At 28.7% G+C, this 19,653-nt stretch overlaps 1 protein-coding gene across 1 annotated transcript; it reads left to right on the forward strand.

The window, feature by feature from the left end:
* Window positions 1-544: 544 nt before the first annotated feature.
* On the forward strand, window positions 545-18,721 carry LOC142323759 (BTB/POZ domain-containing adapter for CUL3-mediated RhoA degradation protein 3-like). The gene is made up of 5 exons (XM_075363939.1): window positions 545-1,532; window positions 2,893-3,152; window positions 7,856-7,908; window positions 12,709-12,907; window positions 16,701-18,721. The coding sequence occupies exons 1-5, from the start codon at window positions 1,367-1,369 to the stop codon at window positions 16,899-16,901; spliced, it is 879 nt and encodes a 292-aa protein (XP_075220054.1). The 5' UTR covers window positions 545-1,366; the 3' UTR covers window positions 16,902-18,721.
* Window positions 18,722-19,653: the final 932 nt, after the last annotated feature.

The raw sequence follows: 19,653 nt of genomic DNA on the forward strand, positions 1-19,653 counted from the left end.
ATTTCATTTATAACTTATTTTTATTATACCTTGAACTTGTAATTCACATATATACCATTATTATATCAATTAGTTATGCATTCATAACAAACACAAAAACACAAGTTGAATCTTTGGAGGATGGAACTAGACTGACTAAAAATAGGGCATTAGACCACTTCAATTAATGAGAGTAATAAAAAAAGTGGGAATTTATAAAGAGTAAGAAAAAAAATGAAAACTTCTATTTTAAAATTTAAAAGTTCTCCATTAATAACATTTAAAGTTCCTCCGTTTAATAAAAAAGTAGCAAATGAAACTTGTTGTCTTAACACTAGTTGCACCTTCGGTCTAGCTATTCTGCATCAGTGAGCACTCAAGCACTCTCACCATCAGCCAGGTTTCATGATTCATTGATGGGAAGAAATAGAATAATAGTTTGATACTTCATATTTTTCTGCTTGAAAAAATGCAGTATCAATATTTTTCTAGCACTATAGATTTCTGTTCTAGTTAGTGTAAACCTTGATAATTTTTCGGTAAAATTTACAACAATTAACGTATTTACTCAATTTCTCGCTGAGGTAGTGGCAAGTCTTATTTCGATACTTCTTTACTAAAACTGTTACACTTTTGTTTCTTGTTAACAAATTCAGTCAATATAAAATTTTTCTGCACTTCACCTAAATCCCTTTTCCTGCTTTCTAGTTCGGAGTTTAAAAAAATTGTTTGGTGTTGAATGTCCGCGAATTATATCAAGTGATTTTAAACGACATTGTACAACTCATTTATATAAATTTATGCATAAAAAATTAAATTATTTACTTAAAAACGTTATTTAGTGAACTGTTGCATTTTTTCATTTTTATTTAAAAAACAAATATTCAAATTTTTACTTTAATATTGTAGGTTATATACGCTCTTGTATATGAACTTGATTTACTTTTCTTAGGTAAGCACTTTGTTATACGTAGTTGGAAATTTATTTATTAAAGTTCTGCTTTCGTTTGACTGGAACCAACTTATTTTGTGTGTAATTATTTCAAAAAGATTGTTTAAAGCTTTTATGTTATTTGTATTTACTTTCTCCTTCCACAATACATATTCGTGCTGGTTCAGTCTATTGCTTGATCCGAGACAGATTCTGTTACATCTTGTTCAGCGGCGTAACAAAAGCATTTGTGCAAAATTTTTGAAAACAGTACTACCGTTACCTTTAAAGTCATTGGTGAGGCCATTAGATTTTTGAGCTAACTGTTTTTATTAAATAATGAGTTACTTTGACGTTAATGAAGATATAGGTTAAGTAACGGTGTATTAGATAACAGCATTCATCTCCGACTAGTTTTTAGTTCTTGTAATTTTAGTTTCATAAAATTGTAAAATTATGTCTGGTGATCATAAGACTGTTATTAAAGGAAATCCGTCGCAGTATGTAAAACTAAACATTGGCGGTTCTTTGCATTACACTACAATTGGAACTTTGACAAAACATGACACTATGCTTAGGGCTATGTTTAGTGGCAGAATGGAAGTGCTTACAGATTCTGAAGGTAAGAACTATATTTTATTAACCATTTGTTTCCATTTTGTATGGTTTAAGTTTCTATTATTGTTAAGTTGCTTGTTTAGAGTAGATAAAAATAATATTTCTGTTAATAGTAGTTAACTGTAGTTTAATGATATTTATGTTAATAAAATTATTTGTAAACTTAAAACAGATTTTATCGTATAATTTCCCCAACATATTTTAACATTTGTATTTTAAGTGTAAAATACAAATTTTAATTTAATTTAGAATTAAAAAATATCCCTTGATCTTGGAAAGTTTATATAATTTCAATTATCAGATACGCATTTAATGCATGTTTTAATTTATAATGATGTTTCAAATATTTATACTTGATTTCTTTCATTATGATTGATGATTACTACTTTCTTTCAAAGTACCTTGAATTATGCTTCCAAAAGAAATTTGTTGAATTGTGATTCATTACTTTCCTCAGCGATATTGCAAATGATATTTTATTAATCACTACTTTCTTTCAAAGTACCTTGAATTATGCTTCCAAAAGAAATTTGTTGAATTGTGATTCATTACTTTCCTCAGCGATATTGCAAATGATATTTTATTAATCACAACCTTTTAAAAGTGAACCATAATTCATCACAGGTTTGTATAATTGTTAATGTATGGTAAAATTAATGTATTTTTGTTCCCAACTTTTGTGTAAAACATACATAGCAACAAAAATAGATAATGTGTATATATATATATATATATATTTATATAATATAATAATTTATACAAAATTGCCTTTATTTAGGATACAATATTATTGGGTTGACTTTAAAACCACAAATTAGACAAACAGAATTCCACAGTATACAAGTTACAACATAAACAACATTGACTTTAACAAATAATGTTTTAGAGAAACCAGACGTACATTCACTCAAAATTTTGAGTACACTTTTATATTAGATACAATATGTTCCAAGGTCCTTCTGGGCAGTGAGTATTTGTAACTACTTGGATGATCATTTGATGTAATTAAGGTATCGTCACCCAAGATGGAAGCATCACACTATTGATGAAATATTTTGCATTCACTGTTTGAAATATATATTTTGCAAAAAATTTCTTTCCTCCAAATAAATAAATAGAGTTATCTGAGACAGTGCCCAGACTTTATTAAGAAAAATTCTTATCTGTGTCCATAATTGTGTAGCTTGAACATGTAGTTGCATGTTATTGGAAGTATCAGACTAAACTACTAATAGTTAGACAACTGTTTTACTTGATTTCACTAGATATTATTGGATAACATTTAACTATTATAAGGCATTTAGTTGACTGTTAATTATGAGATTTTAATCCTTTTTAAATTAGTTGTTCTTTGTTTGTTTAAGGATGGATATTAATTGATCGATGTGGTAAACATTTTGGAACAATTTTAAATTTTTTACGAGATGGAGTAGTACCATTACCAGAAACATGTAAAGAAATAGCAGAACTCCTTGTTGAAGCAAAATATTATTGTATTGCTGAATTATCTGATGCTTGCAATCAAGCACTTCTTAAGATAGAAAGAGATGCAGAACCTATTTGTCGAGTACCTTTGATTACTTCACAAAAAGAGGAGCAACTCCTGATAGGTTCTACATCAAAGGTATTGATTTCTTTTTATAAATATGTAATTGGTCATTTAATTTTAAAAGAAAGAAAATTCTAATTTATTGGGCACCATGAAATAATGGTAGAATTCAGTAGATTAGAGTAAGTGAGTGAAGTTCAAGTGCTCATAGTAGGATGTTAGGGATATTTAGAGAAAATGTATTGGCAGTACTTATTTTTTTATTGATATAGTTTGTGCCATTACATCCTCATTTACTATGACCGTTATGTTGTTAAGGAATGTTAAAGTAAAAACTCAACGTGTTACATGGCATACCAGCCTTAATTTAGTAATTTCTGTTCAATGATTCAACTTAGACTGTTAAGGAACCACTACATGAAAAGAATATACAGTGTTGTTTGCTATTCTAAAACAATTTAAATAAAAGTTCCTTTTACTTCCCCACAGAAAGGGAAAATGCAACTATAGAAAAAATTTGCTCAATCAGAGATGTGAGCAAAATAAAATTGAACATAGTAGCCTAATTGTTAGTTCATTGCTATTGAAACAAATCTACAAGTGACAGTGTATTAATTCAAATTTCTTTTATCTAGATGGAAGCTATCTGACTAGCTAAAAAACATCTTTTAATACCATTAATGTCTGAAAAAGACCAAAGCATATGCAAACTGGGAAATATTAATGTATTCTAATGAATACATGCGCTATTATGTTCAAGAACAGAGATTTGCATGTATTAAGGTGTTAAGTGAAAAATTCACCTACTGATATCTGACAAATCACTTAAATCAAAAAAATAAGTTTTTGAGTTGTTTTATTTTGAAAGTCCTAGTTTATTAGTACCAGTAGTTGATGCATTCAAAAGTAATGAGTATATCAGGATTCTGCAAACTAAGTTGTCACAGAACTTCAAAATTTGTTTTCCCTAAGAAGTAGTGTTCCAAAAGAGATAGTTCAATGTTATATTTGTGGTGGAAAAAAAAATTTAAATATGTAGTTATGGAAAGATGACTTGCATTCAGAAGTAATAATATTGGCATATGTGGATCATGTTAATCATCTATAAACAAGAAAAATGTGTTGCTTTACTGTAGTTTTTAAATTTTACTATCTTTTTGTTGTAATAATAGTAATGAATTTTTTTTTAGCTAAGTCTCTCTTAAGTCATACAGTACTTTCACATAAAATTTTGTTATTCAGTACTATACATTATTTTCTGACTAAATAATTGGTTATTGTATACAGTTATTGACTCTGCTAACAATTGGCCAATATAATATTTGAGGTTAATTAGATGAGGTTAGTAAGCGAAGCAAGTGTTAGGTTATGTTTGCTGATATTGTTCAAATTTCAGAAACTCATTTAATTTCATATTTGTAATTTAATCATGTTAAGTTTCATTACAATTTATCAGTAACTGAAATTAGTCTACGCAAATTTCAATGAAGTATATTTAAAAAAGAATAATAATCATTCAATACAAATTGTATGAAAAAGAATAATGTAAACAAGAGTGTTGTTACAAATTTGAAACATAGCCCTCGCTGCTACAGGAATATCTAATTTCTTGATTTTAAAATATTTATTTGTCAAAAAGCTATAATAAAGAGTCCTTTTTTGTAGCCACATTTATGATCAGTGCGGTGAAAACAACATATGCCAAGATTATTGACTTTTGATTGCTCATCATCTTTCTAAATAATTACCAAAAATCTTATTAAGTAAATAACCTTATTAAATAAATATTACAATTTTGGTTCTGTAAAGAAAAAAAAAGTAGTATTTTTGTTGAATTTATACCAAAGTGTGTAGCAAATTGGTCATTTTATTATACTGTATTCTGCTTAAATATTGTTATGTATCTCCAAAATCAGGGTATAAGTTCAACCAAAATTAGTACAATTTTGGTCCTCATTGAAATTAAAAAAAAATAAGTTTTGTTTTATCTGGAAAGTGCTGTGCTTATAATATGTTTTTAAAGTGTAATTTCTAATTAGTATTATTAGAATTCATTTTATTAACATGTCCAGTATTAGTAGTTTGATTATTAACAGTTTTTAAAAATTTGGCAGTAGAAGATTAACTTTTCATTGTTTTACCAATTCAATAACATATGCCACAAAAGGAAAAGTTTCTCTTTGAAAAGCTATTTTCTTTAAAAGTTTGTTATGGAAGAGAAATCAATTTTATACCATATTGTATAGCATTATTTTCTTTGTCATTCTGAGTATTATGGAATATTTGAAAAAAATCTGTTGGGAATATTCATAAAAATTATCGATTTTGTACCTGTTATCCTAGTAGTACAATTTCAGATTTCATAACTGTGTTGAAGAGATTATTTAAGCACAGAGTTTTATTTGTCATTAAAACACTTTTTTAATTTTTCTAGTAAGATCAAATTTCAAGGTGATGATTAAAAATTTATACATATACCTATTTCAGAAGTCTTTATAAAGATAAAAATTTTCTGAACTGTAAAGATAAGCATAATTTCAATTAACAGTAGGATGTAAATGATTCTGAAGAAATGAACAATTTCTGTTAAAACTGGTGAGAATTTAACCACTTGTTAGAAAAAAATATGGTCTCTTTATACTAGCTACAATTACATATATACCTTATAATTGTCTTAACAGGTGATTTGTTATTTGACCTCTGTGATGGAGTGGTAGCACGTTGGCCTTCCATTTGGAGGTGCCGATTCGAATCCTGGTCAGGCAAGGCAATTTTTCATATGCTATAAAATCCCATTTCCATATCCTATGCACTAGCTTCAAGCTTATTTGGCAATATCATAAAGCTAAAAATGATTGTATTCTTCCCTAATGGGTAGCTTAGATTTGCAGAAGTTTTAATTGAAACACGTCTTTCCTTCCCAATCCTTCGTTAATTATGTTTTTATTTAAAATTATAAACTGTGTGTGTACAAACATGTGTTGTCAAAATGTCTAGTTCATTGTTTAAAAAAAAGTGATTTTAACTGAAAGTTGAAATAAATATTTCTTAAAACTTCTACCATGTAACAAATGCTGTTTGGAAAGTTTTCAGTCTGACACAGAAAACACAAGATTCTTCAAAAAGTTTTTTTATTGTTGATTGTCTTGCAATTCTATGCATTTAGACCAACGACTTACCAACTTTTTAATACCCTCATTATAATGTGATTTGTCCAATTGTGAAAAATAAGTGGTTGTCTCAGCTTTGACCTCATCATTTAAAATGAATATTCATCCCAGTGTGCCATTCTTCAGGCTTGAAAAGAGGAAGTAATCGCTGGGAGCCAAATACAGTGCATGTGGAAGCTCTTTAAGCATAATTCATGGATTTTCACAACAAAAATTAGAGATTTGTATGGACGTGTAATATTCTGTTGAAAGAGCACTTTCTTTTTGACCAGATGTAAATATTTAGCCCTTTGGTAAATCTAGTAATGAAGCATAATAGTCCCTGGTGATGGTCCTGCCTTTTTCTTGATAGTCTGTGAGCACCATACTACAATAATTCCAAAAAACCATAATCAAGTTTCTTATGAAATCATTTTTGTTTTCTTTGGTTCATTTTTGTCTGCTCCTTCCCACTGTTTGGTTACTGGCACATAATGATGAATCCAGTTTCATGTACAGTTATAAAACTTTGAAGAAACTTGGTCAAGTTTTTTTTTCTCAAGCTTCCGTGAGAAATATTCAGTCAATGCCTTTTCAGTTGACGTTTTAACGTGGCAGCCAAGCAGAAAACTTTTCATACATCTACAATGATTCAATGATCTCATTGAAGATTCACTAGCTTGCTGACATTGCATTCATTTTGACAGACTGTGCTCACTATATTTTGCATGAGGGTTTGTGTTAAAAAATATCTATCAAGACATTTGCAATGTCAGCAGACTCATGTACCTTCAGCTTGTGATCATTAAATATAGGTATTATATGGATTTTTGTGATTTCATCAGTTGTAGTGGTTTTTTGGCTCCCAATTTTTCATCGTCTTGATTAGATACATGATCATGTTTAAATTCAACAGGCAACCTTTTTTTACTATCAAAAACAAAGGAGGAGAAGAATCCTTTAAAGTGGAATCATATCTCTTTTTGTACATCAATTGGGGTTAAACCTTTTAAAACGAAGTACTTCATAACAGATCAAAATTCAATTTTAGCTGTTTTTCAGAAAATATCAAAACTTGTTTGTTTATTTGATTGCCGTAAACAAGCAACTAATTGCACATGTCTGAAACTTAACAGCACTCCATCTAAAGGATCATACTTGACAAATATCAAAGTCATTTGGTCTTACTTCTCTGTGTTGAGCCAAGAACTATTCAAATGACTTTAGTGTGATCAGCCATTTCAAAACTTATTTAATGACCAAAAATACCTGTTTTTAAATGTGTTTAAATGCTACTTTTTTATATAACTAATTAATAAAATTATGGAATGTAAAATTACATTACACCATATCAACCAGCAAAACCTGTGATGTTATTATACAATTCAGTTTGATCGTGCAAGAATCAAACTGAATCAAGCCTTTTCTTTTGGTTTTAATATTGCTGTAAATGTTTAAATTAAATAAATTTTGATTTTTGAAAAAAAAAAATTATCTGCAATTCAAGTTTAAACATGTATCGATCTGCTGGGATAAAGCTGAGAACTATAATTAATCTCTTAGTTTATACATATGAATGTGATTTATAATGAAATCATTAACTATTTTTCTTCTTTGTTTTTGTTTCAGCCTGTTGTTAAATTGTTAATAAATAGACACAATAACAAATATTCATATACCAGGTAAATTTATTTTTTTAAATATGAAAATAATATTTTTCAACTGAATTTACTTGCTAAAGCTTTGACTTACTTTATATATGTAATTTTAGTACATTTGTCATGTATAATATAATAGTTGTTGTATATTAGTATTTATTCAACAGTGTTGTTGAATGAAGCTTTAACCTCAATACTGCAGTCATCCTGACAATTTCCAAAGCAGAAATTGAGTAATGTCTGGTTTTTTGTTTGTCTAATTAAAGTTGTTATAACTATTATCAAGAAATAGTCATACTTTTTATCCTGTTAGTATTAAATTATCACAAAAGTGTTCTCTAAAATAATAAAAAATGTGAATTAAAATGAACATGCAACTTAATTTTCAGAAAATGATCAAAACAAAGAGGTACATTAAAAAAAATTCATTTTTTTTTTTTGTTGAAAACATAAGCCTTGATGAAAGCTGAAATATATTCAGTAAATAATAATAATCAGAAATTAGTGATTAATTAATTACCATCTGACAATAATGTGTAATAAATAATTAATTCTCTATATCAGGAGTGGGCAACCTTTGCAATATACAAGCCAAAATTGACAGTAATTAGAGTGGGCCAAGAATACTGAAGCTGTATAAATAAAAACTGAGTGGTTAATTAAAAAGAAATAAGGGACAAATGTTAAAAATTTAAAAAGCACGATGCTAAAAAAAACATAGGATAATTAAAAAGTGTGCGGGTGACAATTTTATATACAGTATAATCTTTTTTCAAATTTAAAAAATTTGTTTAAATATAAATATGTATGTTTATTCACCTAAGGAACCCAAAAAACCAAATAGAAATTTTCCGGTTGTTTGCATGTGTGTTTGGTGTTAGGTGTCATACCCTAAATCACTTTATATCTCCAGAACTACCTGACCAATTTTGGCCAAACTTTGGTAACTTCTTAGGGGGCATTGATGCCATTAAATTTTCAACTTAAAAGGTCAAGGGTAAGGACTGTAGAGTAAGGTAATTAAGGTCTTATTTTTCTTAGGCATATTTGTTAACAATTAAAAAATAATATTTCCAAACAAAATTTTTGCAAAATCACACCCTCACCCCAAAAAGTGCTCTACATAAACTACTGGTTAAGTGAGTATAGTTGTCATTAGTACTCCCTCTCGCCACAAGCAGTGCTAATGTAGCATTGACGTACAGCTGCTGAAATCGTCTTCTATGTTGTAATGTCACAGGTAAGCGGTAGTGATGAGGCCTGGGTTTTGTCCGATGAATAAATAAGAGTATTAATTTACTAATAAAAGGAAATAAACTATATTGCTGGGTTGTGTTCGGCACTCCATACCTACAGCAATTAAAAAAAAAAACACAGTCTCTGTATAGTGTCGAGACATCATTTTACTTAACACTCTAATACATACATTAACCAACAGATGTTGCCACTTGGTCTATTATAGGAATACGTATCACCTACTCAACAGGTAGAATTAAATAAATGAATAATATTTAAAGTGTAAAAAATTATTTAAGTGGCCGCTGGTACCACCACACGCGCTTGAATAAAATGCAGCATGTGCTTTAGTTAGAATCATCAAATTAAATAAACAAAATAAATATTATATTACCCTACTAAAGAGCATTTGTATGTGGGTCTGTGTATGTGTGTCCATCCCGCTTAGCTTAGCACTGGAATGTACCGGTGCTATCACTAGTGGAAAATCCCGATTCGTTAGTACAAGTCTTGTGGTGGTCAGGTGCATACTTGTTTTATTATTATATATTAATATATATGCAAAATATATATTAATAATATATTTTTTTATTTATTCGATTGTTTTTCTTCATAAAATAATGTATTATAACCAAAAAGTAGGCACCAGAATGTACTGATCACTAGCGGAAAATCCCAATTCATTAATATCAATTTCTAGAGTTAAATTTCTATTTAACTTTCATTATATCAGTTTTCATCATTCAAAAAAAAATATTTTTATTTAAGAGGTATCAGTTTTGGACACCTAATAATCCCATTCCAAGACACCGCCTACCAGGGCAACTTACTTGGAGGACCTAGCTGCGGAGGGTATGCTGAAGGCACACCCTCCGCAGCTAGTATTTAAATAAAATGATAAATATTTTAAATTAAGTTGTGTTTATAAGCCGTGTGACAGAAAAGTCCTACAACTGTGTTGTCAGCTGTTTTTTGTTCTGGTTTGGTTTCTTCTTGACTTTGTACTTAATTAGCAAATACCCCATTTGAATTTTGAAAATCAGAAGATTGGTAGCAAAGATAATAATATTTTCAAATAACCATGATTTGTTAGATCAAGATTGTACCTCATGCATGCATAAGTTAGCCTTCAACCTACTAACAAATGCCTTGTTTAAATTTTGAAAATCTGACAATTGTTTGCAGAAATATTTTAAGAGCACTCAATTGCATCTCCCAAAACAACCCCCAGGTGTACCCTGTTTGTTACCAGTTGATAGTGATGATTGGTCTAGCCTCATATGAGGTCCTCACCAGTCTAGCCTCACATGCAGTCCCCATGGGAAGCCCATTATTATTAAAGAGATTTTTTTAATATTATTTTATTTAACATAGATTAATTCTATTATTTTTGTAATATTAATCATCCAATTGATTTGAATCATTCAGTTCAAACCCAGCTCATATAGTGACAGAGGCTCACAGTTCATTAATTCAATTCATTAAAGTTTGTGCTTCAATTGGCAAATCTCCTTTCCTATCTATATATATATATATATATATATATAGCCTATGACATTCCCAGTTACATAAGGATTCCAATATGGGGTCATACATCTAAATTGGTTGAGCTGCTACGATGGAACAAACATACATACTCTTTTTGGGCAGTTGTGTGAAAAAGAGCAAAGAGGAGTCAAACATAAATAAAATATTTCTTGTAAACAATTTTGTACTAATAATATAATATAATGCTATATAAAGATAATATATAGGTGTATAAAGATATGTATAAGAATATAAGAAAAACATATATTATTACATTTATTTTTTAATGTTAGTGCAACGTTTGCCATTGCTAGTAGGTAATAAATTAATATCCGGTTCAATATTGGTCATTGCAACAATCAGGCTGTTCTGATTCAGATTTGATTTTCGCAACCTGGTTTTCTATTTTAAAAATGTCATTTTTGAAAATTAATTGTTCACATTTACATTGTACTTCCAAAAAATGAAATAATTACTTTTGCCTTATTAATTAATTGTGGAAACACTTGATCTAAATTATTGTAGAAATTGATTTTTAATAATTCCATAAATTCCATTTTAAGGTCCTTTTTTTTGCAGCTGTATTAGTTCTGTTTGAAAATTTTCAGGGGCTTTATTTTTGTCCTTTATCATGAATGGAAATGAAAATATATCAAAGTACACTGCATTTCTGAAATTTGTGAGTATTTCTCTGAATTCTTGATGTAATTCAACTAAAATATCTATACATTTTTGGTTTACAAAATTTTTCAGTAGTATAGTGAAATGTTGGAAAATTAGTAAAATTGTTCTTCAAATTGATGGGTGAGGTAGTTTTAATTTATTTTAAAATGCACTTACAATTTTAGAATACAAGTTTTACTGATGAATCAAGCAATGGAAAGTAAAATTTTTTGTTACACCCACTTTCACTCATATTATTTTTTCAAGTAAACCGAGACACGTTTAATTTTTTCCTATCATTGACTGTCCCGTTCATGCATATTCCCGACATATTATGACATTCCAGATTGGACTGTTGCATTTTTTAATTGCATTAAATATATTGTTTTCTGTTGACGTTTTAAGTTTAATAAGGATAAAAGTTCTTCTGTTATATTGAAGTTTTTGTCGATTTCTCGTAAGAAAACAGATAATTGAGCACTGTCAGTAGTGTTTTGTACACTGCTAACAAATACCATTCAAAACATTCAGTCTTTTGTTTTAATAATTGACATTTTCAGACATTTTTTTCAGTATATCATGTTATTGTTCTAAGTAATAAACTTATATTCTGAAATTTGTTTTTCTGCTCGGGACACATTATTTGTACTGCAGCAAGTATATACTTTTTAATGAATACCCTTTCTGAAAATTGTTTTAAATTTTCTGCAGTTTTTTTATTGCATTAATAAAGCTTGCTTTCACAGAATTTTATGATTCATTTGTTTATTTGTACTTTTTATGAAATATGTCTGCTGCTTTATTAACGTCATTAGTTTTTCTATTTTGGCAGTTCTCTGTTCTCCAATGAACTTATCAGAATGATTAGTTGAATGTCTCTGAATATTATATTCCTCATTAACAAATATACTATTCATATAAATCAGGCACAATATCTTACTACTTGTTCTATGAAAAAAATATAGTGCATTTTTCTTGAAATACAGAATTTTACATATCAACTTTTCTTAATTTATTGGATGAAGCCATTCTAGTATAAAAATTTAAGTTTATGAAAGTAATAGTAATAAGTAAAAAATTGAGATTAGCTTTTGATGCATGATACAATTTTTTTATTTTCACAATACAAAATCCCCAAAAAAATATACTAGTGGTTATCACCACTTTAAAATTAATAACACTGACTGCAGCTATTGTCTTTGCTTGCATAAGCTCATTCTGTATATGTGGTTGCAATTTATGTCAAGCAAAGCGGTGATACAAAAACATATTACGATATATACTTTAAACTTGCTCGTGGGCCACAGGTTGCCGACTTGAATTTTCACTGTATGAAAATTATTTAAAATAGAAAATCAGTTTGACAAATTTATGAAGTTTATTTTTTCTTGTTTCCAGTACCTCTGATGATAATTTATTAAAGAATATAGAACTGTTTGATAAATTGTCATTAAGATTTAGTGGACGAGTATTGTTTATAAAAGATGTTATTGGTTCAAATGAAATTTGTTGCTGGAGTTTTTACGGTCATGGAAAAAAAGTTGCTGAAGTTTGTTGTACATCTATTGTATATGCAACTGATAAAAAACATACAAAGGTGAGATTAAAATTATAATAAATTTATGCTATTACCTGTGTTATTAATAATGCTGTAATCATGTTTACTGTATAAATTATGTTTTTATAAGTGTGGAAGTTCTGTTGTGTAATAAAGTGTTGAAATTTTGTTTAGAAAGGTAAAAATAAACATTAGACATCTCCCATTCATTTGAATTTCAAAAAAATTAAAAATCAGGCTATGAATTTTTAATATTTGGAAAGTTAATTTTTTTTTTTAAATATTGTGCGAGTCAAAATCAGTATTTTTTTCATTAACTCAATTCAGTTTGGCTCTGTGGAAAAAGATTCAAAATGAATTAGATGAAAACGTATTTTTTTGAAAAGATTATAAAATTGTTTATGTGACGAGTGATTTTAGGAGCTATGAAAAATTTTCAAAACTGCTTTATTGTCATTATCTTTTGGAACAGAAAAGGTTATTTCTTGGATAATACAAATAATATGTTTCTATCAAATTAAATAAGTAACTCCTTAAGCTTTAACACTATTGTTGTATTATCGTAACATTGTTGATCTGAATAAATATTATTTACCTAATTTATACAGTAAATTCAATCTTTTTTTGATAATAGAATTTACAGATTTTTTAATGAAATCAAATGCTTGATCAATTTTAAAATCAAGTAATGGATACAAATCAGCAAAATTTTAAAATTATTATGTCTATCAATGTTTAAAATTATATAACAATTGCCAAAATAAAACTTATTTTACAGTATGCATTAAAAGTGAGAGTATTATTAATTTAAAATTCCTACCAGTGTCTAGTATGCATGCAATAATCAAATATCACTAAAAACTTGTATGAGAGACAGTCATACATGTAACTCAAAGCCTTTTTGCAGTTTTTCTGTGTTGATAATGGTAATTACTAGTTAAAAACATTGAACTACCAAAACAACTGATTTACTGGATTTGTAATTGCTGCAGGGTTTGGTTATCATCTTATATGCTGTCTGTAGTAGGCTAATGCAGAAAAAACTTGCATGACAATGAATTATAACTGTTGTCTGTTTATATAGAGCCGTACTGTTGCTTGTGTAATATTCATGTAACATTAATAAAATTAAAAGTAAATTTGTTTATCATCTTTATATGTATTTTATTACAAAAAAATAAATACATTTTACTTATATATGGAACTCTGTAAGAAATAAAAAAATGTATATTTACATATGTTTTGCAACTTCTTTTTTTTGTATTGAGCATTATGTTCTAGGAACAAATTCCTGTCATTGGGTGTTAACATATCTCTCAATTGTTGTTGAGTATGAAGATGATTAAGATAAAATTATAAAAAATTCACATATTTATGATTATACAAAGTACATTTATATGCATGTTACACAAATTACAGTTAAAATAAATAATTATGTAAGTTGATTGTGGTAAGTTTGTTAAGAAAACACTGTTCAATGTTTGCTCATAAACTAGTGGTTAAATGTTATTTTTAGTTGTATATTTGTCAACAATGATGATTAATGGTGATTGTAATGATGGCAACAGTGGCAATGTATAATAATCATTATTTGTCACAGGGGCAATGAATAATGTTTTTTCAGTTACCACTGGTTATAGCTGAAAAGCCAATGGTAGCTGAAAAGATTATTTGGAAATTCAATAGTTAGCAATGCAAAATTTTATTACTACCATTTTTAAGGATAACCATTTGTTTTATTTTTTAATTTGTTTTTCTCTCTTTGTTTCTTGATAGCAAATATCATAAAGAGATTTGTTAATGCCTTTTATGTGATGGATATTTTAAACTCTTATTGGTTTGATTTTTCTAAAATCCTCTTGAACCTCTTCTTTCTTGTTTTTATTTTCTGTCAACATAACTACATCTTAAAAATTTTTTTTTATAGTCCTTTCTGTTTTTTTCTTTTCCAGAAAATTAAACAGGTTTGGTTCTTCAGTCTAGTATGGCATTTTTTAGACATATTGTCAGGGGAGGTAGGTTGGTCTGCTGCCGACAGGCTGTCAAACGTAGGCATAAACCCAATGGAAAACGAGTCAATTGTATGAGATAATACTACTGCATCCGGGGTTACAGCTGATGCACCGGCATTGTTAGATAACTGAGGTCAGGGTGCTGGTGTTATACTGAAGTGTGATACTGGCCAGTGAATACTGAATGATCAGATTATCACACCAGGTCAGGAAATCAAAATTGCCACATGGAATATGTGTACTGCCCATCATGTAGGCTACAAAGAAATCATTGCATGCAAATTAATAATACGTTACAAAATATCTGTTGCAGCAATTTCAGAACTCAGACTTATAGGCTCTGTAACAACGACAGTACGGGTGCCACATAATTCGGTAGTGAAAAACATACCGAAGCATTGGTTTTGCACTTGATTGGCAAATGACCAGGAGCATATTGGCCTTTCAACCCTTTTTAGCCACTTAGCTGTTTTAACACTAGCTGGAACAATCCATACACATATCATCTCCATGTATGCGCTTACTGAATCAGGTGATGATGATGCCAAGGAAGTCTTTTACACTCTACTTCAGGACACTATTGACACAATTCCTAAAACCAACCTAATCATTGTTGCTGTTGACCTAAATGCTCATGTAGGAACCAATAGGACTGGATGGGAAACCATTCTCAGAAACTTTGGGCTTGACAATACCAATGACAATGGGTTATGTCTACTGTTGTGACAGTAGATGTAATCAGTTGCTAATTGGCAACAGCCTCTTTTGTGACCAAAGAAGCACCAGGTCTCGTGGCTCAAATGGCAAAAATACATCAGTCCTTGACTACATAATAATTAATGCTCGATTTTGATCCACAACCAAAGGTACATGTAATAAGGTCTCGCAAATTAATGCTGAAAAAACCAAGGTTCTAATGACTGATGGCTCACCATCTGCTGTTTACCTGGTCGAAATACAGATTGAGCAGGATTACAATTTCTAATGCCTTGGGTCATTAATCCAAAAATAGATTTCATCATCCGCAGAAGTCTGCAGCAGAATGGCCAGGCAGCTGCTGCCTTCCAACCATTGGGACAGGTACCTATGGAGGAAACCAAATGTAACTTTGAAGACAAAGTTCTGACTGTTCCAGGTACTGCCAGTTTCTGTTCATATTGCCAGTCTTGCTGTATAGATCAGAAACATGGACACTAATGAAAGAAGATCTAAACAAATTAGAAGTGTTCCAAATGCGATGTCTCTGGCGAATTCTAGGTGTATGACTGTGTGATCATCTGTGAAATCACACAATCAGGGTCATATGTAATGAACAACCTACAACTAAACTCGAAATGAAAAAGCGCAAGTTGCGGTGGTTTGGGCACTTCCATACAGTCTCCTGTGGAGACAACGACCTGCACAGTGGAAGATCCAACAAACTGCACCAAAGAACACACACGTCAACCAAATTGAGGACTACCTAAAACACCAGAGACTAAATGTAGCTGACGCAAAATTTGCAGCTACTGTCCAGAAACAATGGAAAAATATTGTACACAATGCTCATTTTCCAGTGACACCCACAACAATGTACTGGCTCTGAGCTCACCCCCTATTCATATGTTCAATAAGAAATCAAAGAAGAAGAATATTATCTAGATTTTTTGCTAATGAAAGAAAAATTGTTTATCATCCTGATGTGCTTGGGTATACAACAAAGGGTGAAAATTATATCATTTTTTTATATGGATGTTATAAAGAGGCATATTTTACTTTTTATTAACATAAATAAATTATTGTAATTTTAAAAACTAAATGATAATTTATGTTATTACTAGGTTGAATTTCCTGAAGCTAGAATCTATGAAGAATCGTTAAATATACTTTTGTATGAAACAAGAATTGGGCCTGATCAAGAATTAATGCAAGCAACGTCAACAAGAGGTGCTGTTACTGGTATGTCATCTTATACAAGTGATGAAGAAGAAGAAAGATCTGGTTTAGCTAGATTAAGATCAAACAAGCAAAGCAATCAGTAAAATTTAATGGTACATATCTAATTTTTTTATTTTACTATTTCTGATACTGATTTTAATTTTATTACTTTTTTATTTATACCAACACTAATATAAACCTTTTTGTTTATTTATTTTTATTTACATCAAGTAAAGATATTGATTATTTTTAACTTTGTATTTTTTGTTATTAAATTAGTTTTAATTCTCTTTCTTATAAAGCTTTAAATATTAGAATAACTTTGTATGGAAAATATGATCTGTCATTTAAACAAAGTAAGATTTTCAGTTAAGAATTTTGTATGCATAATAAGAGATTATCTTAATCCCTGATCATGCATAATACATTTATATAAAGATTTTAGTCATAATTCTGGGAAATACATTTCTCTATTGTGAATTGAATACAATTATTATGAATTTTAAATATTAAAATAATAGTTTCAAGATCCACGATTGTTAATGGTAAAAATTTCAGAAAAATTATTTTGTTGACTAAACAAATTGAATTTCAATTAAAACCGATGGTTTTTATTATATCAGTTTTTTTAGCTATCCTTATTTAGTCTCTGGCTTCTTTGTTTTTGCATTGCAATTTAAGTTAATTTTTATTTTTTGTTAATAGATTTGATTTGGTTCAATTTCCATTCAATCAATTAAAATAATAATTAATGAAGCAATTTATTTGTGTAAATAATACTTATTACTATATATATATATATATATATATATATATATATATATAAAATGATTTTCCCCTCTTTCCAGTCAGTAAAATATATTTTGTAAATTGATAAAAAATGCATGGGAGACTTATTCCAATATGTACTTTCTTTTAACCCTAGAAGTGGCCTAATGTGTTCCACACTGGCAGATCGTTTTATTGAATTTTACAGAGGCTAAGCTGACTTTAGCCATTTTTAGTAAAAATTAATTTAGTAGTAATATAAATTATTTTAAAGCTAATTTCATAAAATGCTATTAAGTAATATGCAAGAGTAACTGAAATGTTGCACCTATGAGAAATGAAAAACTTAAAATACATAAAACAATAAAAATATTCAGAAAAAGTTTGTTTTGGATCAAATTGAAAATTTGTTCTAAAATGACATATATTTATAGAGCACATTTTCATAGATAATTATGTAAAATTTCAGAATACTTAACTATTAAAAAAAAAAAAAAAATTTATAGTAGAGAATTCTTTGGTACTGTGGATAGTAGGACCAACACCTATTGTGCTAAAGAATAAGTTGTTATTATTATTCTCCTGTGGGATTAAAAATACTGATATTGGTAAAGATATGTTCAATTGAGATTTAAAATAATAAATGTACCGTTATGCTGTAGAACTTTTAGCAACAGTTATGAAAATAAAAAAGAGCAGATTTTTCAAAGATGCATTTTGAAACAAATCGTATGTTTAAAAAAATCAACAATTGCTACTTCTAGGATTAAGGAAAATAGGAAGAAATTAAGTCTACATTTCCTGTGTAATCACAATCAACAAAGTATGTAAAATATTGTTATATTTCTTATTAATAGCAATTTGAAAAAGACATTAGTATATGAGTTAATTCTTTGTTTTGTAAATTTGATTTTAGATGTGTAAGTTACTACATTGTTTTTATTGTAGTTATTTTATTAAAATTGATTTTTTTACTTTTAGAATATTAGGTAATTTAAGCTGAAAATGTATTATTTTGTAAAATACTCTATTTTGTATCATACTGGATAGTCAAAGTTGTAAATAATGATCACACCATATTATACTTAATATGTAGCATATACACAGTTTCATTTGGAAAGTTTGAAAAATATTTAAAAAATTTGATTTTACTAAATGGGAATTTGTTTTTTAATGTTCAATTGTTTCCTTCTCATTAATGGAATTTAGACAGATTATTCAAGAATACATGTAGAAGAACTAGACAGTGCCCATATATACTGCTATACTCTAGTGACAGTAGTGTTGGGCATTGTTAGTACTATTATTTAAACAGCCATTTCTAAGATCATCTGTAAATTAAATTTCAGAAGAATAGTTGGACTGATGTCATCCAATGCATCAACCAGCGACTGATGTAAGTTGTCCAGTGATTGGGTCTTTTTACAGTTCTCAGTTGCTTTCTCACCTTCAAACAGAGTAACAGAGTTAGGCCAACCGAAATCCATGATACTTTTATTCAGGAAGAAATAATTAATAAAGGATGAGGTGTAGGAAAGGGTGATGATCAGTTTACATTCGCCTTAAAGTCCCTTGGCTGGTTTGAATAATTTACCTTTTTACTTGGTAGATTGTTTTTAGTCTTTTCTTAAGAAATTTATTCATTATTTTAATCAGTTTAATCTATCTGAGTTTTCAAATTCATTTCTAACAATGAACTAGTGTTTGATTAATTTTTTTAATGCAAGGCATTTAAAAAGTTTTTTGCCTTTAGTACTGGTTAATTTTTGTTTAGTTTATGCCTAGAGTGCTAGCATAGTTTTTCTAATTTTCTGTTTAAAAAAAAAATATCGTAACCTAAATTATTTTTTACCTAAAATTCATGATTTAAAAAATTTTTTTTTTGTAATTGTATGTTCTTTAATGTGAAGCTTTTAAAAATATGATTTTATAAATAATTAGATAAAAAACCAATAAAATTTAGTCATACTTAAAAATTTTTTTTTTGTTTTAACCATTTTGATACATTTTATGAGGTGTTAAAAAAATACTAAGCTAAAGATGAGTTACACCACGTAAAACACTGCATTTTTCTACATACACGTGCAT

Source organism: Lycorma delicatula, chromosome 4, assembly GCF_047948215.1.
Source record: "Lycorma delicatula isolate Av1 chromosome 4, ASM4794821v1, whole genome shotgun sequence".
NCBI classification, from domain to species: domain Eukaryota; kingdom Metazoa; phylum Arthropoda; class Insecta; order Hemiptera; family Fulgoridae; genus Lycorma; species Lycorma delicatula.

Coding starts and splice junctions, on each gene's coding strand:
- LOC142323759 (XM_075363939.1), top strand. CDS start 1,367: ATGTCTGGTGATCATAAGACTGTTATTAAAGGAAATCCGTCGCAGTAT. Junction 1,533..2,892: donor AGTGCTTACAGATTCTGAAG/GTAAGAACTATA, acceptor TGTTTGTTTAAG/GATGGATATTAATTGATCGA. Junction 7,909..12,708: donor AACAAATATTCATATACCAG/GTAAATTTATTT, acceptor TCTTGTTTCCAG/TACCTCTGATGATAATTTAT.